Source organism: Phyllobates terribilis, unplaced genomic scaffold (genome assembly GCF_046119375.1).
Source record: "Phyllobates terribilis strain yellow unplaced genomic scaffold, ASM4611937v1 Scaffold_7__3_contigs__length_470593459, whole genome shotgun sequence".
Lineage (NCBI taxonomy): Eukaryota > Metazoa > Chordata > Amphibia > Anura > Dendrobatidae > Phyllobates > Phyllobates terribilis.
In genome coordinates, this window is record NW_027362767.1 from 86,554,549 (window position 1) to 86,579,375 (window position 24,827).

A 24,827-nucleotide genomic window follows, 5' to 3' on the forward strand; every position below is an offset into this window, starting at 1 on the left:
TGTACGTACCACAAATATACATGCAAGGTAGCATTGTATTATTTGTAGATTATTAACATACAGATTGAGGACCGATAATACAACTTTTAGTTTTGGTTAACTTTGCAGATTATTTTCCATAAGAAAAGTTTGTTTAGTTGGGATCCAGTGAATATCTTAAAACACACTGCATTATGTGTCTACAAAGAGGAGAGATCAAGCTTCACGGACATAAAAATCTTCTTTATTGGTACATGTTAAATCTCCAAATAACATACATATTGGTTTACAGCAATAATAAACACAGGCGCATTTCTGGTGGGTCAAGTACCTTTAGTCATGGACCATTTGACCTTGACTATAGGTGCTTGAGGCACCAGAAATGTGCTAGTATTTTTTATTGCACTAAGCCAATATGGATGTTATTTGGAATTTTAGCATGTACCAATAAAGAATATTTTTATGTCCATATAACTGTATCATTCCTCTTTACCTCTAGTTTTGAGTGTTTTGGCACTAGCACTATCCCTGCTCTAGACAGGACTGGATTCAGGCATTACTGGTGAACTGGACTTTGTTTCTTCACATTTTGTGCCTATACAATTCTGAAGATGAACAGCTGTCAGTAGAACGACCCTTTGGGCCTAGCACGCATGTGTTTGTAATCGGGAGCAGGGAGTTCTCCTTTGCTAGACATCTTTCTTGAGAACAAAATAATAAAGAGTTAAAATTGAATGTGCCCCATCCTCCTCACAGATTATGTCAGAGGAGAGTTGGGAGGCTTCCAGACACATAACTTTGGCCGCCCTTTAGTCTTATGCTGAGCAGTTATACCTTTTATCAGAAAAATGTTAAACTTCTTGAACAATGAAACAAATTCCAAAGTTTTGAATCTACATTACAAGTTGGTCATGACTACAACAATTCCAAACATGATCCTTTCAACCACTTTAATCTTTCTTTTCTTTGGGAAAAGTACTTATGCCTATGCATGTTCAAACCCTCTAATTTAGTAGATATACGGTACAGACCAAAAGTTTGGACACACCTCATTTAAAGATTTTTCTGTATTTTCTTGACTATGAAAATTGTACATTCACACTGAAGGCATCAAAACTAAGAATTAACACATGTGGAATTATATACTTAACAAAAAAGTGTGAAACAACTGAAAATATGTCTTATATTCTAGGTTCTTCAAAGTAGCCACCTTTTGCTTTGATGACTGCTTTGCACACTCTTGGCATTCTCTTGATGAGCTTCAAGAGGTAGTCACCGGAAATGGTTTTCACTTCACAGGTGTGCCCTGTCAGGTTTAATAAGTGGGATATCTTGCCTTATAAATGGGGTTGGGACCATCAGTTGTGTTGTGCAGAAGTCTGGTGGATACACAGTTGATAGTCCTACTAAATAGACTGTTAGAATTTGTATTATGGCAAGAAAAAAGCAGCTAAGTAAAGAAAAACGAGTGGCCATCATTACTTTAAGAAATGAAGGTCAGTCAATGCGAAAAATTGGGAAAACTTTGAAAGTGTCCCCAAGTGCAGTTGCAAAAACCATCAAGCGCCACAAAGAAACTGGCTCACAAGAGGACCGACCCAGGAAAGGAAGACCAAGAGTCACCTCTGCTTCTGAGGATAAGTTTATCCGAGTCACCAGCCTCAGAAATCGCAGGTTAACAGCAGCTCAGATTAGAGACCAGGTCAATGTCACACAGAGTTCTAGCAGCAGACACATCTCTACAACAACTGTTAAGAGGAGACCTTGTGCAGCAGGCCTTCATGGTAAAATAGCTGCTAGGAAACCACTGCTAAGGACAGGCAACAAGCAGAAGAGACTTGTTTGGGCTAAAGAACACAAGGAATGGACATTAGACCAGTGGAAATCTGTGCTTTGGTCTGATGAGTCCAAATTTGAGATCTTTGGTTCCAACCACCGTGTCTTTGTGCGACGCAGAAAAGGTGAACGGATGGACTCTACATGCCTGTGTGGGGGTGCTTTGCTGGTGACACTGTTGGGGATTTATTCAAAATTGAAGGCATACTGAACCAGCATGGCTACCACAGCATCTTGCAGCGGCATGCTATTCCATCCGGTTTGCGTTTAGTTGGACCATCATTTATTTTTCAACAGGACAATGACCCAAAACACACCTACAGGCTGTGTAACGGCTATTTGACCAAGAAGGAGAGTGATGGGGTGCTACGCCAAATGACCTGGCCTCCACAGTCACCAGACTTGAACCCAATCGAGATGGTTTGGGGTGAGCTGGACTGCAGAGTGAAGGCAAAAGGGCCAACAAGTGCTAAGCATCTCTGGGAACTCCTTCAAGATTGTTGGAGAACCATTTCTGGTGACTACCTCTTGAAGCTCATCAAGAGAATGCCAAGAGTGTGCAAAGCAGTCATCAAAGCAAAGGGTGGCTACTTTGAAGAACCTAGAATATAAGACATATTTTCAGTTGTTTCACACTTTTTTGTTAAGTATATAATTCCACATGTGTTAATTCATAGTTTTGATGCCTTCAGTGTGAATGTACAATTTTCATAGTCATGAAAATACAGAAAAATCTTTAAATGAGGTGTGTCCAAACTTTTGGTCTGTACTGTATATAATTTTAAAATAAAGTAAGACTATTACAGAAGCAGGACCTCCTTTCTATTTCTCCTTCCCCTCTCCCTTACATCCACATATCTCCTTTTTCCTTCCCTTCATCCTCCTTCCCTCCCTAATTATTCCCCCTTTTATTTCCTTGACTGATATTATTGATCTCTTTATTTGTATTAGTCTGTTTTCTTATGTGTTCTAAAACAAAAAATAAAACTAAAAAGGTCAAATACAGAAGAAGTGATTTACTTGTGAGAATTGCCGGTTATGGAGAAACAGGTTTGCTGCATTGAAGTAAGCCAATGAATATTGGGGGTCAGCTGCAATCGCTGACTGGTAATCCCGCATTGCATTTGGTAACTTCCCCATGAACTGGTGGATGACTCCTCGATTTGTCATCAGCTGAGCTGTCACACCAAGCTGTAGAGATAAGAAAGGGACAGTGGCATAAAAAAATTGGAAAGAGACAGTAGCATTGACATTTAAAAAAAAACATACTAGTCAGTCAAAGTTTAACAGTAGAGAGTTACCTATCCACATAAAAATGCCCTCTGCAAGACAGATGCCGGTACCATCGGTTGTATACATGCAGATCAGTAAGTGATCGGGTAGCCTACAAATATACTATTATTATTATTATTTATTTATATAGCACCATTGATTCCATTGTGCTGTACATTAGAAGGGGTTAGATACCAAATACAGATATCATTTACATTAAATGAACTAAAAATGATGGACTGGTACAGAGGGAAGAGGACCCTGCCCTCTTCATATCTCATCACAGTGAAGGTAATACCTTTTTACCATACCAACATATGACAGTTCTACTAAAGGGGTTTTACGGGATTAGAAAAACATGGCTGCTTTCCACCCAAAAACAGCACCACACCTGTTCAAAGATTAGGGGTTGTATTGCAGCTCAGCGCCATTAGCTTAAAATGAGCTGAGCTTTAGGATCAAGCAAAACCCATGGGCAGCCATGTTTTTCTATTCATGTACAATAACTTAAAGGGGATCAGTAGGATAAACCCTCATAAGTAGTCTATATGGGCATGCAGGTCATATGAAGCTGAATGAAATAATAACTTGATATCTGTGATCTGAAGTCTTATTCCAGGGAAATCCATTATTTTCTTAATATGTAAATTAGCTGTTAAGATCTATTGGCCAGACATAGATCTCCCAGAGAATCTGCTTCCAGAGCTTATTGTACATGGAAGGAGGAGTTACCAGTGTGAGACATGTAGATCAGGAGAGCAGATTGTCAGTCACGACATGTCTCACACTGGTAACTCCCCCATTCATTTATAATAAGCTCTGGAGGCAGATTCTCAGGGAGATCTATCTCCTGTCCATAGAGCTTAACAGTTTGTTTACATATTAAGAATCGCAGATATCAAGGTATCATTTTATTAACTTCCTAAGAACTGCATGTCCATACAGATGGCTAAGAAGGGTTGATCCTACTGACAGGCTCCCTTTAAAACCCATATTTGTTCTACATTATTAATATACTGTGATGGTAAAATATATTTTACACTACATTCATTTCACTTGAGTGAATTTAGCAATTCTAATAAGTGAATTTAGTAAAGACACTGCATATTTGACCCTTGCAGCCTATATTCAGCAAAAATGGTAATTTATGCAGCTTGACGATTCTACAGTTTATGTGATAGGAAAAATAATTTTCCTTACAGTTTGTTCTGTATAAATCTTAAACTGGGTTTAGAGGATTATTATTTTTTCATTCATGCGCCTCTTGGCTCTCCCCCAGGCAGTTCTCCTTGAATGAAAATATTTCCACTTACAAATTACATTACCAAGAGGGTATTACAATTCAAGCCCATAACACGATCGTCACACGTTTCCCTGCAAAGGCGTCAGATTGAAAGGTGAATACTCTTTATAGGGTACACGCTTGGGGAGGAGAAGCTGGAGATATAGCAGTGTAAAATAAATGACATTATTTTAAAGATATAGGACATAATAAAGGATGTTTGAGAGTTCAACATACAGGATACAGTAGTTTTATGGCATACAAGAATAAAAGCAGTAAAGGGGTTGTCGCCTTTCGGAGAACTTTTACCTATTTGCATAGTTTCTTGTAAATAAATAAACTGTGTCTCTGCCTATGCCCCGATCTCGGTTGTTTGGCGGCAGTGGTGAGTTCACGTCAACATCACTATACAATTCCAAGGTGTTATCCTGGATGGAAAGCAGATAGCCATTGCCAAAAGGGATATGTATTTATATTGTCTCAACCTGGTAAAAGAACAGGTGAGACCCTGCAAACATGGACACGATGACTATGTCCACTAATGGCATAGATATCTGGGTCACAGACATCAAGAAAGCATTAAGAAACTGCAAAAAATGGATATGACAAAGGATCTAAAAGATATTGCAATGTCATCACAAAAAATAGAAGATAGAAGAGAAAACTAAGAATGATCAGACTGCTTTTGAACAAATAGTCGACGACAGCACAAGCCCAAACACTACAAGTGAGCAGATACAACTGAATCCAGATACAGAACCAATGCGTTCAGCAAGAAAAATGAAGGTAAGCCACCTGTCTCTCATAATGATGCGAGCACTGTCAACGTACCGACATCTTGGGAAGACAAATCTCAGCACGCACAAGGGAAGTCACTAAAGACTGCAAAAGAATGAATGAAATCCATTCATGAGAACCAAAGATGTACTGCACTCACACTGTTGGAAAGTCTTCACACACGTGCCAGGCATATAGCCCACTTGGTTTTCATACCTCGAGACAGGCGCCGGTCCAGAGCAGAAACGCATTGATATTAATAAAAAAACGTTTTGGAATCCCAAGGATCTTCCTTCCCGCAGTGTAGCCCGCCTAAATGTGCCAGCTTCCATTTTTGTCAATTTACCTCTGGAAGAACCTTTCCTACAGTCACTGGGCAGCAGCAACGACTTTCCATGCCTTTATAGGTGTTGTGCCTGTACATAACACCTTTAGGTGAGTGCTACTATTGATTTTACCTATCCAACACAGACGGTATTGCCCTATTTTGTGTGCGCTTCTGTCCCTCTCCAGAGCTTCTCAAACACTACAAGCGAGCAGATACAACTGAACCAAGATACAGAACCAAGGCGTTCAGCAAGAAAAATGAAGGTAAGCCACCTGCACGTCTCTCATAATGATGCAAGCACTGTCAATGTACCCACATCTTGGTAAGACAAATCTCAGCACTCACAAGGGGAAGTGTCACGCAAGGTGTGGGAAAGACTAAGTGCAACACAAAGGGAAAAGGGGAAGGGAGCCCAGACACTAGGGAAAGGGGGAAGTGGAGACTTCCTAGGCTGGTCTGATATCATCACCCTGTCTCCCCTATCGTCCCTATATTGGTTCCTCACCAATCGCCACACAGGAACCTAAAATCCTGTATTTCCCTAAAGCTAGGCCCTGGCTAGGGAAGGGAGGGGGGTGAGCGCTAGTCAGTCCCCTCTAACAACTAAAGACAACAAGGTAGACAGACACGGGGGAAAGTAACTTAGCTAGAGCCGACTTCAGAAAGATAGCATACACGTCCTCTTCACACCAGAGAGGAAGTAATAACTGCACTTGCTCCAAGCTTTCACAAAAAAACATGTGAATATCACCGGCGCCGCCTTAAAGCAGACTGAAAGTATTTAAACACTCAGGCCAGTGTGTTAATTAGAGCAGGAGGGAGGTGGCCGCTGGTTCCTAAAGTGAGACAGCTTCTAAGGTGTTTGTAATGCCAAACGAAGAGATCTCCTGCAACCAACTGCAGGGCGACTGTTTGTCACATCTGACACGCCCGTGACAGTAAGTCACTAAAGGCTGCAAAAAAAGGAATGAAATCCATTCACGAGAACCAACGATGTCCTGCACTCACACTGTTGGAAAGTCTTCACACAAGTGCCAGGCATATTGATGTGAAGTTGAATTTTCTGATTGATCTTGAAGGGCAGAAAACGTATGGAATTACTGTACTATCTGAGTACTGTGAGTATTATTAGCAAAGTCAATTACTGCACAAAGAGATGGTCGAGGTTGATGAAGAGGCTGGGCTTTAACTATTGAGAAGAGGTGTTGGGAGTATCCAATAGTTGCAGGGGAGACTGTGCTAAGCAGAAAAACAAATGGCACTGTTTTAAAGAAGCACTTCCATCTATATTTTTTTAATTAAATGTGTGTGTAGATGCATGTAATGAAGTGTGAGTATATTAATATACTCACCCACCGCTGCTCTTTCTGGTGTATAGCTCCGCTCCGCTTCTCAGTGATGTCACTGCAATTGCGACTAGCAGGCTCACTGCGCTCTATGCGTGAGAGGGAAATCTCTTTAACAATGAAAGTCTATGGAGCTTTGCTCTGACGCTCCATAAACTTACACTGTAAAGCCACTTCTGGGTCACGTAGATCGCAGCATGACCCAGAAAATCTGCAGAGGGGTGGTGTGAAGACACGTGGTCTTCCGTGGGCAAAATACTACTCAGACAACACAGTGTGACAATACTTTATTGAACCACAAAGCGGACAATAAACAGAACAGTCCCAGCATATACCCAAGATGGTACAACATTACACAGTCTCACCCTTCCGCTGGACATCCACAGGTCAAGGGTTAGGGATAATATTCTTCCACAGGGCTCAGGTTTCATTGTTTGTACATTTAATCAATTTACATAGTTGGTATAGCAAGGGGCTCTTGTAAATAAACTAGCTAGCTTCATATAATATGCAATTAGTATAGTAAAAAACATCAGTGTTTCAGAACCAAGAGAAGACAACATTCAGGGTTATACAAATAAACACACACCAGTTCTAAAGTCAACATAAACACAATAATGCATTTATCTTGGCTTAAAAAATCTAGACGTCTGGCTGATTAAGATTAGAAGCTGTTTTGTCACAGGTAGAGTCACTGAGAAGAGGAGAAGAACAGTGCTGAACACCAGAAAGGCAGTAGGTGAATATATTAATACACTCACGCTACAGTGCATGCATATACAGTGGGGAAAATAAGTATTTGAAACACTACCAATTTTGCAAGTTTTCCCACCTACAAAGAATGGAGAGGTCTGTAATTTTTATCGTAGGTACACTTCAACTGTGAGAGAGAAAATCTAAAATTAAAAACCAGAAAACAACATTGTATGGTTTTTACATAATTAATTTACATTTTACTGCAGGAAATATGTATTTGATACTATAAAAAAACAACTTAATATTTGGTACAGAAACCTCTGTTTGCAATTACAGTTGTCAGACGTTTCCTGTAGTTCTTGACCATGTTTGCACACACTGCAGCAGGGATTTTGGCCCACTCCTCCATACAGATCTTCTCAAGATCTTTCAGTTTTCAGGACTGCCACTGGGCAACATTAAGTTTCAGCTCCTTTCAAAGATTTTCTATTGGATTCAGGTCTGGAGACTGGCTAGGCCTCTCCAGGACCTTGAAATGCTTCTTACGGAGCCACTCCTTAGTTGCCCTGGCTATATGTTTCGGGTCATTGTCATGCTGGAAGACCCAGCCACGACCCATCTTTAATGCTCATATGGAGGAAAGGAGGTTGTTGGCCAAAATCTGCAATACATGACCCCCTCCACCATTCCTTCAATATGGTGCATTTGCCCTGTCCCCTTTGCAGAAAAGCACCCCCAAAGTATGATGTTTCCCCCACCATGTTTTACGGTTGGGACGGTGTTCTTGGGGTTGTACTCATCCTCCAAACGCGACTGGAGTTGATACCAAAAAGTTCTATTTTGGTCTCATCTGACCACATGACCTTCTCGCATGCCTCCTCTGGATCATCCAGATGGTTATTGGCGAACTTCAAACCGGCCTTGACATGTGCTGGCGTGAGCAGGGGGACTTTGCATGCCCTGCAGGATGTTAATACATGATGGCGTAGTGTGTTACGAACGGTAATGTTTGAGACTGCGGTCTCACCTTTCTTCAGGTCATTGACCAGGTCATCCTGTGTAGTTCTGGGCTGATTCCTGACCTTTCTCAGAATCATCCTTACCTCACGAGGCAAGAACTTGCATAAAGCCCCAGACCAAGGAAGACCGACAGTCATCTTGTGTTTCTTCCATTTTCTAATAATTGCGCCCAACAGTTGTTGCCTTCTCAACAAGCTGTTTGTCTATTGTCCTGTAGCCCATCCCAGTCTTGTGCAGGTCTACAATTTTGTCCCTGGTGTCCTTAGACAACTCTTTGGTCTTGGCCATGGTGGCGAGGTTGGAGTGTGATTGAGTGTGTGGACAGGTTTTTTTTATACAGGTAACGAGTTCAAACAGGTGCAATTAATGCAGGTAATGAGTACAGAGGAGGAGTGCTTCTTAAAGAAAAACTAACAGGTCTGGGAGAGACAGAATTCTTGTGGGTTGGTAGGTGATCAAATAATTATTTCATGCAATAAAATGTAATTTAATTATTTAAAAACTTGCAAAATCGGCAGTGTATCAAATACTTATTTTCTCCACTGTATACACACTTTTAGAAAAAATATATATAGGAGTTCTTCTTTAACTTTTACAGTTTGTTTATGTGCATGGATTTCCATCATAATCTGCACTGTTTGACCTCTCAGTTTTGTATATCTCAGTTCTTACTGCAATCCTCCATATTGTGCTGATGCAGATAATGGCAGGTATGTCCCAAGTAAAATAAAGAGAATGGTTTGCCAGCACTTACCATGTGTGCAAGATGAATCTCACACTGAGTGCCACAAAACACTATACAGTATACAGTAAATCCATGATATAGCTCCTTAATATTTTACATTTCTACAATTTTTCCACCACCTCAATCCCTGAAACAATAAACAACTTCTTATTGCTAAGACTTCTAACTTCCTGATGAACTTGTGATTAATATTTTAGACCACATGGATGACACAGCTTTGTATGTGATGGGTTGCCTAAAGAAGCCATACTTTACAGACCAAAATCAGATTAAGTAGTTTGGTAGACATAGACTTCATCATGGCATTTGTCTTCTTTCTAGAGCGTTTTCCTCCATTATAAAAAACACCAGTATAAAAACTACAAAAGTTCTCCTTTTCTGTTAATCTATTTTTATTTTAATAGCTGGAAGGCAAAAATTAATTAATAATGCGTACAAAAAACTATAAATCCATAGAGGAAAACCACCCATGTTTAATTTGCCAGTGGAAAAAATTCTTTCTAGGGTATGTGCACATGATGTCTTTTTCAAGCGGATTCTGCCTGAATCCAGCCTGAAAAAGCACGGCCAATAAATAACATGATGCACAGCAATGGAAAAACGACATTGCTGTGCACACGTTACATCTAATGTCACTTCTTTTAACAGCTTCAGGGTTCGGAAACCATGAAGCTGATAAAAGAAGCAGCATGATTATTCTTCAGGCGGCTTCGGGAAAGGTTTCTCCTTGTGGAGCGTGACAAGCCAGGTCTGACATGCTAGTATGAGGAGACATAAACGCCTTGCATGCTCCTCTGGGAATTGAAATTAGCAAATTGTCTCTTCAGAGAGGAACTCACCTGCCTTGTCACTCTCCACAAGGACAAACCTTACCCCTTAGATCCCAGTCTTAGCCTCTCACCCAGCCAAATCAGATCTCATACTTTGCACTGACGAGGGGCAATACAATGAAACACCGTGTCTGCAAATTGGGATTCTGATTTGGCTTTTATCCTAAGTCATATTGCAAGTTTCGTTAAAGGGCCGATATTGACTTGTAGGATTGCTACTTCTAATTCGTGGCACTAGAGTTCAAGTCCTCTTCCTCTCTGAAGAGACAATTTGCATATTTAATTTCCCAGAGAAGCATGCAAGGCATTTAAGTCTCGTCATACTGGCACGCCAGACCTGGCTTGTCATTTTCCACAAGGAGAAACCTTACCCCTTAGATTACTATGTATCTCCTGACATCTCATTTAGGAGAATATAGGGTGGTAGAAGTTATGTAAGTGGATAACCCCATCATACATATAAATGTATGCTAATATTATACAGTATCAGAATTGTGATATATCATTAACAAGATAACCTTTAATGCAGCATTCATGTCCTGCAGAGCAGCAAACGTGTCCCCTATTTGCAAATTTACAATAGATCGGCCCTCAAATCCCAGAATACTTCTTGCATCAATATCCAGGGCCACTGTAAACTGGTTCCAAGCTCTCTGAAGAAGTCCCTGGGCCTGAAGAACACAGAAAGAGCTTCTAAATATATTACATATTTACACATATACATAGGCACATAAATGGTGATGGTACATTGAAAGGCAAACAGTTAGCAAGTGTGATGATCTGAGGATCATTGTCAAAAGAAAAACTGTGATGACAAAATTACTGGATCCAAAACAGTAGCGTCTACCTAAAGTGATGGACTGATGAATTGGTATCGGGCTTAGCATGGGAAGCATGCAAGTTCAGTGCCACAGAAGCAGTACTTCAGAACAAAGTACATCCACACTTTGACAAGTATCTGCAAGTGCACCCCTTTATGGTGGCGGCATTCTTTAATGGCATTGGCCTCTTCATCAGCAGGATTATGCACCCCATGTTAGTTTGACATTCAAATTTCCTAGATCTCAATCCAATCTTGTATCTGTGTGAGGTGCTGCAAAAAGAAGTTCAATCAATTGAGGGCACACCTGACAACTATTATTAATATTATTAATGGCCTTCAGCTCAATCTCGAGGCCTGGCAACTTGATGGATGAATGCTCTGTAGGAAAATTGATCTTGTGCAAACCTAGATGGTCCACTAGGGTCTTCTCCACTGTTATCTTAATTGTATCAAGACATTGGGTTGCTGGTCTTCCTCTTCGCCCTGTTCCTTCTATTCTTCCGACCATGATGTCCTTCTCCAGTGATTGCTCTCTTCGTATGATGTTTCCAAAGTACACACACTAACAGGACTTAAAAGGGTTGCATGGTCCTCTGCAGCAGGAATGCAATACTCCTCTGCCTCTTGACTTCCTGCGTGCAAGGGTTAATGAGAGTAAATCCTCTGCCATGTCAGCTCCGAGTCTTGAGAGGGTCTGTGCTGACAAAGGAGAGCCGATGGAGATTGGGGCGATGGCACCCCGCTCTCAGGAAAAAGACCGCAGGCTTTCTGGAGGTTTGTGCTTCTATTGCGGAAATTCTGGTCATTTCATTAAGAACTGTGCGCTTCATATGAACAAAAAAAAAAAAAAGGTCAGTCATGCACGTATAGCCTGTTTAAATACTAAGGGAGTATTCCTATCTGTTACTACCGCTGCTCAGGAAGAATTAATTGAATTTCGGGTATTTGTGGATTGTGGTTCTACTCTGAATGTGATTGATGGGGGATTCTTGGAAAAACTTAAATTAAAACCTAAACCTTTGTCATCCCCTATTGCTGTGGTTTCTGTTGATGGCTCTCCCTTGAAGAGTGTTACTCACAAGGTCTGTGAATTTCCCCTCACTATTAATGGTATTCATCAAGAGAATTTGGATTTGGTAGTATTAAATAATTTGCCTTCTCCAGTAATTTTGGGGTTGCCCTGGTTAAAATTGCACAATCCTGTACTGGATTGGTCTACCAATGAAATGAAGTCCTGGAGCCCTAAATGTTATGACAAGTGTTGTAACGGACGTATTGCTGCGGTGGAAAAAGGGGAATTACCTGTACCTATTCAGGATTTTTGGAGAGTTTTTTCTGAGGAGTCACAAATTTTGCCTCCCCATAGAGACTATGATTGTACCATTGAATTTGTCCCTGGAGCGACTCTTCCTAAAAGTCGTTTATTTAATCTTACTATTCCTGAGAGAAACGCTTTGGAGGAATACATACAGACAAGCTTGACCGCCGGTCACATTAGGCCTTCCAAGTCTCCTGTGGCTGTTGGATTTTTTTTTGTAAAAAAAAAAAGATAGCGGTTTACGTCCTTGTCTGGACTTTCGTGAGATTAATAAAATTACTGTACGCAATCCTTACCCACTGCCATTGATTCCTGATTTGTTTAACCAGTGGGGGCCAAGTGGTTCTCTAAAATTGATCTCCGGGGGGCATACAATTTGTTGCGCATGAAGGAGGGTGATGAATGGAAGACTGCTTTTAACACTCCTGTGGGTCATTTTGAGAATCTGGTTATGCCTTTTGGTCTTACCAATGCTCCAGCATTTTTTCAGAATCTTATTAATGACATCCTTAGACCTTTGATCGGCAAAAATGTGGTTGTGTATTTGGATGACATTCTGATTTATTCGCCTGATCTGGAGTCTCATTGGCGGAGCGTACGTGAGGTTTTACTGTTATTAATGGACAATTCGCTTTTTGCTAAGCTAGAGAAATGTGAGTTCGCTGTACAGAGAATTAGTTTTTTGGGTTACATTATCTCCAGTGAAGGTTTTGAGATGGACCCGGTTAAAGTTCAAGCTGTGCAGGAATGGCCTAGGCCTATTGGTTTGAAATCGATACAGAGGTTTTTGGGTTTCGCCAATTATTACAGAAAATTCATAAAAAAAAATTCTATTATTGTCAAACCGCTGACCGATCTCACCAGGAAAGGTGCTAATGCGGTTCAGTGGACTTCTGAGGCCATTGAAGCTTTTGTGTTTCTAAAGGAGAGGTTCAGCTCTGCCCCCATCCTTATGCAGCCTGATGTGACTAAGCCGTTTTTGGTTGAGGTTGATGCTTCTTCTGTGGGGGTCGGTGTGGTGTTGTCTCAGGAAAGCAAGGATGGAGTACATCCCTGTGCCTTTTTTTCAAAAAAAATTTCTGAGACTGAACTTAATTACGATATTGGTAATCGGGAATAGCTGGCTATTAAACTCGCATTTGAACACTGGCGTCATCTCTTGGAAGGTGCTGAATTTCCCATTCAGGTTTTCACTGATCATAAAAATCTGATCTATCTTGATGCTGCCAAGCGCTTGAATGCCCGTCAGGCTAGGTGGGCACTTTTTTTCTCGCAGTTTAATTTTTCCGTTACTTACATCCCGGGTACCAAGAATGTTAAAGCGGATGCTTTGTCTCGCAGCTTTTCTCCCATGGTCAGTGCTGAGGAGGAGGAGGAGAGCATTTTACAAGAAGGTGTTGTGATTGCTGCTTTGGACTCCGTTTTGGAGGATGAGATTCTTAAAGCTCAGGAGAATGCCCCATCTAGCACTCCCCATGGGAGGTTGTTTGTGCCTAGTACCTTTAGGAGAGATTTGTTTGTTGAGTGTCATGAGTCTCGGTTGGCAGGTCATCCAGGAATTTCTGAGACCAAGAGACTTGTGGGTCGCAGTTTTTGGTGGCCTGGATGGCAGAAGGAAGTCATTAAGTGGGTGCGTCAATGTACTGTGTGTGCTAGATCTAAGTCTTCACATACTCCTGCAGCGGGGTTGCTTTGCCCTCTGGAGGTTCCTAGTGCACCTTGGACACATCTGGCTATGGACTTTATTACTGACCTTCCCCCCTCTGAAGGTTTCACGGTCATCTGGGTGGTCGTGGACCGTTTTAGCAAGATGTGTCACTTGGTTCCCTTCATCAAACTGCCTTGCGCTAAGACACTCGCTAAGGCCTTTGTCAAGGAAATTGTCAGACTACATGGCGTTCCTACTGACATTGTTTCTGATAGGGGACCTCAGTTCGTGGCTCCTTTTTGGCGTGCCTTTTGTGACAGGTTGGGAGTTCATTTGTCGTTTTCATCCGGATATCATCCTGAGTCTAATGGCCAGACAGAAAGAAAGAACCAGGATGTTGAGCAGTTCTTGCGTTGCTTTGTGGCAGACAATCAAGAGGGGTGGTCTGAGTTTCTGCCTCTTGCTGAATTTGCTCTTAACAACCATACATCCTCTTCTGCTGGGTGTTCGCCTTTTTTTGTTGTTCTGGGAGACATCCGTCTTTTGAGTCATTCTCCAAATTGGTATCAGCTGTGCCTGAGGAGGAGAGTTTTTCCGGTGATTTGGAGAGAGTTTGGACGGATGTGATTGATAATCTTCAGGAGGCTAACAAAAAATCTAAGAGGTACTTTGATAGGAAATGGCAAGAGGTTTCGTTTGCTATTGGTGACATGGTTTGGTTGTCCTCTAAGAATCTGCAATTGAGGATTCCTTCTAAAAAATTGGGTCCCAAGTTTGTAGGGCCCTTTAAGGTGCTTCAGATAGTTAACCAATTTGCTGTTAGGTTGGAGGTTCCTACCTCCTGGAAGATTAATCCGGTGTTTCATGTTTCTCTGTTGGAAAGAGCTGATGTGTCGGTTGGTGACGCCTCTGCCACTGTTCCTCCGGTGGTGGAGGACGGGGAATATCAAATTTCCCACATCCTAAATTCTAGACGGTATAGAGGGAGTTTGCAGTATCTCGTCGCTTGGAAGGGTTTCGGACCCGAGGATAACTCATGGGTGAGGGCGGATGATGTTTCTGCTTCCAGACTTGTCAGAGCGTTTCACAGGAGGTTTCCTGATAAGCCCGGGCCTAGGGGATCAGGAGGATCATCTTAGAAGAGGGGGTACTGTTAGAACTCTCCTGTTGGTTTTTTTCTTGTTTGCTGGTCACATGACCTTTTTTGCCTATTTAATCCGGCTCCGCCCTCCTGGCCTTGCTGGACTTCATTGTAATTACTACTCTTGAGCTAGCTTGGTGCTCTGTTACCTTTCTCTGTTAGTTTTGCTAGGTCTTCTGACCTCTATGTTCTATGTTGTGTGTTTGTCTTTTACTGCTATAATTTCTGCTAGGAGGTGTCCAACTTTATCCCAGTCCCTAGTTCTTGTAGGGATCCCTCCCTTGCATCTATAGGTCTTCGTACAGACTAGCTGAGGACTTTAGCGGGTCTGATCGCAGGATCAGGTTCCCCATTACATCGTAGGGATCCAGTTTAGTTCTACTGTAGGGACAGATTTCCTGTCTTTCCTTAGTGCTTGTAGCAGATCATAACACCTATAATATCCCTCCACAAATGGCATAAACAGACCGCTAGCTTTCCATGTTATATTGATTTAATGGTCGGAAAGGTTTTTTTTACATTTACCTTACATTGGAATATAATCTACTGTTCCCTACTGTCAGCCATTCCAGGATGAAAAGAAGATTGCGTTAAGTCTTCTTCACTTGGGTTACTGACAAAAACCCAGAGTATTGTCCATTAGCATCAGTATAAAATGGATTGTAATGAAGTAAAATGAGATTTTTTTTTTAATGCGATGCTATACATGTAATGATAGGAAATATATTACTCTGCCAGAGAATTGCTTTTTACAAGAATTCATAGTCAATTTATGAAACATTACCATGTGTAATACTGTATACTAAGCAGAGAAGGCGACAAATGGCCCTTATCCACAGTCCTTCATGGATTCTATCAAAAGCTTGACAACAACTGCTATGTAGTGTAATGAAATCTGTGCAGCAAAGTCAGGTTTATATGATGTGGAAATATAAACCTTTTAAGGGAATAATACCCTGGAGCTATTCACACCGAAAATGAAGGAGTCTGCATGGTACTATTCTTCATACAGAGGTTTAAATTATACGTTTGTACAAAGACTTATAAGGAATCCAACGTATTTACCTCCACGTATGGAATTATACTGATGTAGGAAGAAAATATAAAGGAAAATAAAAGCAAAATTAGTGAGTAACATTTTTAGATAACATTTACATTATTCCCACTCGGTTCGGCTACGAAGAACAGTATGGGGAATCCTCTTGTAATGACTGTGTTTAGAATATGTGTGTAATATAAATAAAAATGACAAAATTACATGCTGGGATGCTCAAATGACGAGTCATCAGGGGGCAGAGGCTGTAGTCACTGTCACAGCCCCTACCCCCTCCCTAAAATGAAGTGTCATCAGGGGGCAGAGACTGCAGTCACTGTCACAGCCCCTAACCCCTCCCTAAAACGATGTTTCATCAGGGGGCAGAGGCTGCAGTCACTGTCACAGCCCCTGGCCCCTGCCTACTACGAAGTGTTTTCAGGGGGCAGAGGCTGCAGTCACTGTCACAGCCCCTAACCCCTCCCTAAAACGAAGTGTCATCAGGGGGCAGAGGCTGCAGTCACTGTCACAGTCTCTGCCCTCTCCCTGAAATGAACCACCATTAGTTATACTCGTTTCAGAGGCGATGCGAGTCCCTGCGAACTGAGCAATTTTCACAGTACACGGAGCACACTGTCTGTTGCTGGATCAGATCAATAGTATCGAGCAAGGCAACAGAGCAGTGTGAGCCGTTAGTGCGCATTGTCAGGCTACCTAGCATTCAGAGACCAGTATCGCCCCTGCAAGTGACATCACTTGTGGAGGCGGCACTGTTCTCTGCACACCACCGGGTATTCTGACACCACACTTTGACAGTGAGCTCTCATCTGTGCTGCTGGCTCGTTACTACTGATCTGAGCCGGCAACAGACAGAGCACGCTGTGCACTGTGCACAGCGTGCAGGAACTAGCACTGCCCCTGAAACAAGTGTCACTGATGATGTTTCAGGGGGGGGCAGAGGCTGTGACAGTGACTATCCTCTGCCCCCTGGTGAGGCTTCGTTTGAGTATCCCAGGATACACTGGGATAATCAAATGAAGAGTCATCACACAGAAAGAAGGGAAAAAAATACAAAAGCTGTTAGACAGTGTAATTAGGGAATGGTAGGGAATTTTCAATGCAAGCATATTAGAAATTAGTTTAGATTATGGCACTAAATAGATAGAGATTTAGAATAAAATTTATTTGACCTTTAGGCCACCCCTTTAGGCACAGAAGCCTGGGATTTTTTTTTCTATTTTGGTTATTTTTATAACTATATTGTTTTTTTTGCCCCACTCTAAACCACCCGAGGTTTTTTGGTCTCAGGCGACTCCCAAAAAGGACACCAGCTACTTAGTCATCTCTATACACCAAGCCATTAGTCGTTGTGACTTTCACAATCACACAAGGCGAGACACTCCACTTATTTGGTCCTTTTATATCACTGGTAATATAGTACTTCTCTACCTGGCGCCCTGCATTTTTTACAGCTGTTTTGAAAGTGTCTTTCTTGATGGTATCCAGCCAACAGGCCTTTGGTCTCCCGTTTCTTTTTACCACTGACCATTACAATTAGCACCTCCATTTCTAATGAATTTGTCCTCATTGCATATCCAAAACAGGTCAGGTTCTGTCTGATGATCTTGCCTTCCAGGGACAACTGTGGGTTTGTATGATCAATCCCATCTTTGTTGGTGAACCTAGCAGTCCATAGGATTTGTAAAAGTCTTCTCCAGCACCAACAGTTTAAAGCCACCAATTTTTCTTCTGTCTCCTTTTGTGAGTGTCCGTGTCTCATAGCCAAATGTTGGAATTGGGAACAAAATTGCATTAATCAGTCCTTGTATTACTGAGACGTCCTTGTTCTTCCATATTTAGTCCATGTGCACCATGGCTGCACACCCCAGTGCATACTGACGCATGATACCTCCTTGGGCCCAGCCTGGCTCTCTACTGCTGCTCCAGTTTCAGTGTTTTAGCAGCAGTGGTGATGACAGCTCACATCACCGCTGCAGCCAATCACTGAGCTCAGCAGCTCATGCTATCCACCTCGGCTGTGTATGTAACCTGACACCTCACTGCTAGCAGTTCATCTTGACTTGAGCAAGACGGAGTTGAACTTTTTTTTTCAGAGTAGATGACAAGATTGGGAGGCAAAAGTGTCTCATTAGTGCAGAAAAAAGCAGAATTCTTGCACAAGATATGTTACAAAGTTTCTTATATTTGTCTGTACTATTGCTTTATGCAAAGTTTGCTGAAAGTACAGTTCCCTTTTAATTGATCACATGATGTTATTTTCTTAAATCACATTAAATGCCACTACTGATTGCTTGAAAAGGTATTTTGTTGGTCCAAAACATTGTATGTGTTTGTTAGAATAAAGCAAAACCTTGCTTTTTAATCTTGAGTGCTGTGGTCGTGTTATTTTTCTGGATCATTGAGGGACTTATGGGCAAAAGCCTGACATTATGGGTGCCTGACAACATTGGAATGACCCTAGTAGGGTTTCTACTCACTCACTTGCGGTTGAGGTAGGCACAGGAAGCAGTTTCAGTAAAATGTACAGGCTGGTTTCTTAAAACTTCATAAACCGTTCAGCATAACCAAAACAAAAAGACAGCTTTTTCCGGCACAAGGTAAGGCTGCGTGCCCACAATGCGTTTTTCAAGCGTTTTCGCCGCGGAATTTTCGCAGTGAAAAAGCTTAAGAAATGCTTGGTAATACGTGCCCCATGGTCCCCAATGATAATCCGCATGTGCTGTGCACATGCTGCGGAAATTTCCGCTGCGGATTATCATTGCGGAAAAATCCGCAGCACGTACATTAATTTTGCGGAAACGTGGCGTAATTGCCGCCATTGAGTTGCATTGAATCGCATAATATCCGCATGAGTACATGTACACATGCGGATATTAAGCGGTTCAATGTGCGGATGGTACCCGGGTCTGGAGAAGAGGAGACTCTCCTCCAGACCTGGGTACCATAGTACCTATAGTTAAAAAAGAATTAAAATAAAAAAAAACATTATACTCACCTTCTGATGGCCCCCGGTCTCCTGACGTCAGGGGTCGCGTGACCTGTCACATGACTAAATGACGTCATGGAAGGTCCTTTCACACCACCGCGAGCCGTCGAAGACACCGGAGAAGGAGACCGGGGGCCATCGGAAGGTGAGTATAATGTTTTATTTTTCACCATTTTATTCTTTTTTTTTTTACTATTGATGCTGCATTTGCAGCATCGTAACTTGGTCACACAACATAAATCCATGCCGGTTGCATGGATTTATATAGTGTGACCAAGTTGTCAAGCATTTTTCAAAGTGATGCTAAAATCGCTTGGAAAGCGCTTTACAACCCGCATGCGGAAATGCATGCAAAAACGCTTGACAAACGCTTCTACCTGGCAGGAAAAAACGCATGTAAAATCCACATGCGTTTTTCCTGCCAGGGAGATGCAACAAAAATCCAGAGCATTTCTGGTTCGTGGGCACTTAGCCTTAAAAACAAAAAGTAAATATCCATACAGTAGTGCCCGCTCAGGTTAAGTGTCCAGTTCTTTAGTCCTTTAGCAAACACAAGCAATACTGAAGGTCTACACACCTCCTGACACAGACACTGAATGAGACAATTGATCTACTATTTATCTGCCATACCACGCTCCCGGGGTGGGATATGTGAGCGGCCAGTCCCACCCATCTCTTTAACTGCTTGTTAACCTGGCCCTTATACACCCTCAGCAGTATACGTGCTGGAGCCTCCTTTCCCAGGCTTACATCACCAAAGTTATCAACCTCGCTGATACATATCTCCCCTCAAGGACTTGTCCGGCGGCCATCTTACACCCTGATGATAATGCTCCTACTGAAGAAACTGCTGTGCTGCTAGATTGTTGTGTTTCATGCACTAGGCTAATAGTGAATGATTTATCCTGGTAATTGCTACAGGTGAGGGAAAAAATATAGTTTAAAATATATATACACAACCAGTGGGGAATAGACTATATTAACAAAAAAGAAAAGTAAAAAAATTAAAAAAAACTTAAATGTCATTTTACACAACTCACCTAAAGGTCTTTGCTTGATCACTATCCCGCATCCATTTATCATGCTGAAATTAATGTATGTCTAAATTAACAACAATTTTTTTAAACAGGAGCTGATGTTAAATCAACACAGAACTTATTTGCAGAACATTTGGAGACTCTGCATTCTGTGCCGGCACTTTTCTAAAAAGTGGAACGAGCTTATCAAATCAGCATGGCCAATTGAAGCATAATAAATTTACTATAACATACACCAGAAAACTAGTGTAAACAGCTAGTTTGGAACGATTTCATTTTCTAATGCAATGACAGCCCAAAAGGTGTGACAAATTCATTAAGAGGCATTAGCCAGTCTTGATAGATTTCCCCTATACCTATTCATGGAAAAAAACTTCTGTTTGGTTGTTGTGATGCCATTTCCCTGGTGATGAATTGAAAGTGCATGAAGTTGTCATCAGGCAAGACCTTAATTTAAACCTTAAATGAATATAGGTATGGTCATTTAATTAAAGAAAACTGACTACCAAAAGTTTTGCATATACTATTTATTGATCACAACAAATGAGAGTAATTAATTGTTTACAATGCCATAACTTAGTATTTTGTAGTATAACCTCTTGCTGTAATTACTGCACCACACCGACGGGGCATTGAAGCCACTCGGGTATTCAAGACATCTTGAGGGATCTTGCTCCATTCTATTTGCAAATCTGCAAACAATTCATCTTTATTGCTATGGGTACAAGCCCCAACTCGTCGCCCTAACTCATCCCAAAGGTGCTCTATAGGGTTTACATCAGGTGATTGGCTTGGCCATTGCAACAGGTGAACATTTTTCTTTGCGAACCAATTTTTTACTAAATTGGATGTGTGCTTAGGATCGTTGTCTTGCTGGAATTTCCATCCCCTGCCTACTTTGGTTTTACCATTTGGCGGCATTAAATTCTCCAGTATATCCTTGCATATGGCAGCATTCATATTTCCATCAATTCTATGTAGAGGGCCAATGGCAGATGCAGAAAAGCAGCCCCAAACCATGACATTGCCACCACCATTTTTCACTGTAGGTGTTTGGTACCTTACATCATTACGTTTTCCAATTGGACAGTATATATAGTGCTTGCCATCACTACCAAACAGATTGAACTTGGATTCATCCGACCACAACACCTTAGACCAATCTGTCTCTTTCCATTGGCTGTGCTCTTTGGCAAACTCAAGGCGGACCTTCCGGTTCCTCACAGAGATGAAAGGCTTCTTGACTAGAACTTGTGCATTCAACTCTACTGCTCTTAGCCGTCGCACCACAGTTTGACAACTCACTTTGACCCCATATTCTTCGTTCATTTTTTGTGAAATCTGTACAGCAATTTTGTGGACATCAGATACTGACTTTTTCTTAATAATGTGATCAACTCTGGAGGAAGCTTTCCGTGGTCGTTTGTCAGCTGTTCCATAACCTTCTTTTTCTTTCTTTAATATATGTGACACTTGACTCTGAGAACAGTTGAATTCCATAACTACCTCTTTTTGGCTTTTCCCTGACTTCACTCTCAGAATAATAAGCTTCCTGACATCTGGTGATAAATTTGGCTTCGTCTTTGCAATGTTTTAACCTAAAAACACACACAGAAAAAATAAAATAAAATTTTAGGCAAAATTCAACTACCCATGACAAAATATGCAAAACATTTGGCCCAGCAAATGTTGAAAACTAACACATAAAGGGATAAAACAATGTCAAACACAATTTTCGTCCTTATAGCTGACAACCATTTGCTTCCGGTTTACTAAAATCACCAGGAAAATGGCATCACAACAACCAGACAGAAGTAATCACACTTCTGCAAATGCAAAACTTTTGGTTGCCACTATATATACATATACATATATATATATGGTAGATCAACAATTCTGCAAAAATTACATTTATATAAACAAATATTAAGTGTTTAGAGCTAAATTATGAATTTATCTATCACATGTAGATGCTGGTGGACCTTAACTATTGAAATCCATGATGGACCTTAATACATATAAATGTAGCTCTCACCTGCAAATTATATCCCAGACAGATCCTTGCTGCAATACATGTGGGTTTCAGGTGTAGGGCCTTCACAAAGTCCGCCTGAGCCCGCTTAATGCCCTTTTTATGTCCATACTCCATGTACGCATTTCCACGGCCTATGTAGCCCTCAGAAGTCAGAGGGTTTATTTGTAACACTTGACAAAATGCTTGCACAGCTTCTTCATACTGCCGTAACCTGGTAGAGGGGAAGTGTAGGGTTTCACTCTAGCTGTAAAGAATCCTTTCTTACATGGTAATAAGATACCCTCTAAGGTGCCGTCTTTTCATTTATGTGCCAGTGTAACACCATATAATACGCCTAAATAATTTACTATATAAAAATCTGTGCAATTTTTTTTTTTTTATAAAAAAATAAAAGAAAAGTAAAAAAAGAAATAACAGTGTTCCTCAAGTCAATCAATAAAAAAACACAATTCTGCATTCTAACCTTAAAAAGCAGACCGCTTTAATCAGCAGCGATGCTTCCCTTTGTTTAACCTTTTACACATGACCTTTTTGCAGGCTTACTCTTTAAAGAAAATCTGTCAAAAGTGGCCACTTTTTATTCTTATTTTATTCCTGGCTCCTCCCCTGAGTATTAGTTTTTTGTTTTAAATCCGCCATACGGTTCCAAAGATGGAGGCCTTCTTATTTAGTGCTTATTTTTATGGTCTTTATCAAAGGGGTGTGACTCACAAGGTAATAATGTAATAATGCAGAGCAACCTAAAGACACGCCCCCGAGGATCCTGTAAGCCACGCCCCTACCGTAAAAATGAGTACTAAATAAAAAGGCACATATCTCTGGAACGTATGGTAGAACAACAAGACGATTAAACTGCACAAAGAAAAGTGCAGATACAGGTGCCAGACCACAGTCTGTAAGTACCACCATCCTCAAGTACATAAAAAAGCAAAAATAAAAATAAATAAGTGTAAAAAAAAAATAAATAAGTCGGCAGCACTTAAAAGAAAATTCTATGCAAAATAAAATGGTGTCTATATTGGCCCATGTGAACAGGTGGCAACGTTTTGGCTCAAGAGCTTGGCAAAGGCTCACTTGCTTTAATGACAGGTCCTATTTAAGGGACTGAACAGATGAAAGATTTGTCTTGCTGCCATCTAAAAGGCTCATGGCATTAATTGATCTGTGCCCATAATACAGCAATGTATCAAATGGTGGTGATAGGAGTTGAGGTGGAATTTGCCATGTCCGGATCCGTATCACATAAATCACATGACCCTTGTGTACGCCATCAATCAACTGGTTTCTAGTGCACTGTAGATTATACATTTCTACCATCAATTACGTCAAGAAGTTCAGTTCGTCCCACGAGAAACTCCCTTAAGAATACAATACGGCCCTATCATGTCAGCACCGAACAATATTCTAGACCCTGATCCCAATGTTACAGACCCCGCTCTAACAAAGATCAATGTCTTAGCAAAATTCTCAGGGGTGCGTTGAGGACCAGGGTGTATTTTGCTATGCAGGCAGCAACATGCAACTGTAGCTGCATATATAAATAAGTCAAATGAAACAAAGGAGAGTAGCCATATAAAACAATTTGACATAAGAACGTCTCTACGCCTCATCTTCTGAATTTTGGCTTGATTAAACACCTGTGGTGACAGTTCCCTAGAACCTGATGGATCTTCTGATCAGCAGGCGTCTTCATAGCCACAGCTTTAAAATCCTGTTACAATAGAAAAATAGACGTTATTAGGGTATGTGTCTAAAATGATTATTAAAATAGGGTTGTCATTTGTTTGTAAAGTAGTATTTTTCAATCACTATTTCCTAATGTTTTAGTGACTGTGTGTTTGAAATTGTGTATATTTGTAATATAGCCTTTTATCATATCCTCATGGATCCACTCTTCTCTCTCCAGGTCATCTGATGCTTGGTCCTCATGCACATGATGCATGCTGCTTGAACCAGGTAGACAGCCCACGTAAGTGATGGCACATAATGCAACTCATACATTGGAGGAAAGAAAGACATGTGCAACATCGGAAGAATAGGGCACTGAGCACAAAGAACACAAGACCAGCTCGGTGGTGATATGACTAATAAGATGTATTGGAAAAATACATCATTTTGGGATATAACGAGATTTAAATATTCATCAAGAACAACACTTTTTATGCCAGTCTTCATCCAGGTCCGCTGGAGTAAAATGAGCAAAATTCATTAAGAGGCGTATGCCTCATAAAGGGAATCTAAAACCAGAAAAAGACCTATTGTATAAATCAGGCTTTTGTCTTAAATTAATTTTTAAATATTTTTGGCAATGTATTTTTTCCCTATCACAATCTGTATTAAAAAGAAAAAAAATAGATATGTAGCAATTTAACCACTGGCCACTGTGGCTTTACTCTAAGTTCTTGTTGTATCAGGAAACAACACATGTAGATAGCCACAATGGTTAGACTCTGACCCTATCTTTTGTATTGAAGTGTCTAATGAGCAGGTGCAAAGGTCATTGTGAAGGAGGGGGGCAGGGTCAGCTGAGCCGTGGCCTATTGTGATTGGTGGATCCTGCGTTATCAGCTGTGTCTAGAGGCAATACCTGTCATTATAATCCTGCCTCTGATGATAAGGTGTTACGCTGGCCACTCGCATGCCTTCTAAGAGCCGCCCTACTCTCCGTGCGTTT

At 41.1% G+C, this 24,827-nt stretch overlaps 1 protein-coding gene across 5 annotated transcripts in view; it reads right to left on the reverse strand.

Annotated features, from left to right (window-relative positions):
* TTC6 (tetratricopeptide repeat domain 6) overlaps positions 1 to 24,827 on the reverse strand; it is a 196,986-nt gene that overhangs the window by 54,061 nt on the left and 118,098 nt on the right. For 3 of the 5 annotated variants that reach the window (XM_073638931.1, XM_073638932.1, XM_073638930.1), the window contains exons 27-30: positions 23,791 to 23,864; positions 22,154 to 22,364; positions 10,630 to 10,782; positions 2,836 to 3,006 (exon numbers count right to left, since the gene is read on the reverse strand). In XM_073638931.1, coding sequence (XP_073495032.1) covers positions 2,836 to 3,006; positions 10,630 to 10,782; positions 22,154 to 22,364; positions 23,791 to 23,864 — 609 coding nt within the window. Of the gene's footprint in view, positions 1 to 2,835; positions 3,007 to 10,629; positions 10,783 to 20,736; positions 21,717 to 22,153; positions 22,365 to 23,790; positions 23,865 to 24,827 lie in introns of those variants that run through there. The other 2 variants (XM_073638933.1, XM_073638934.1) reach the window with 2 other exon arrangements.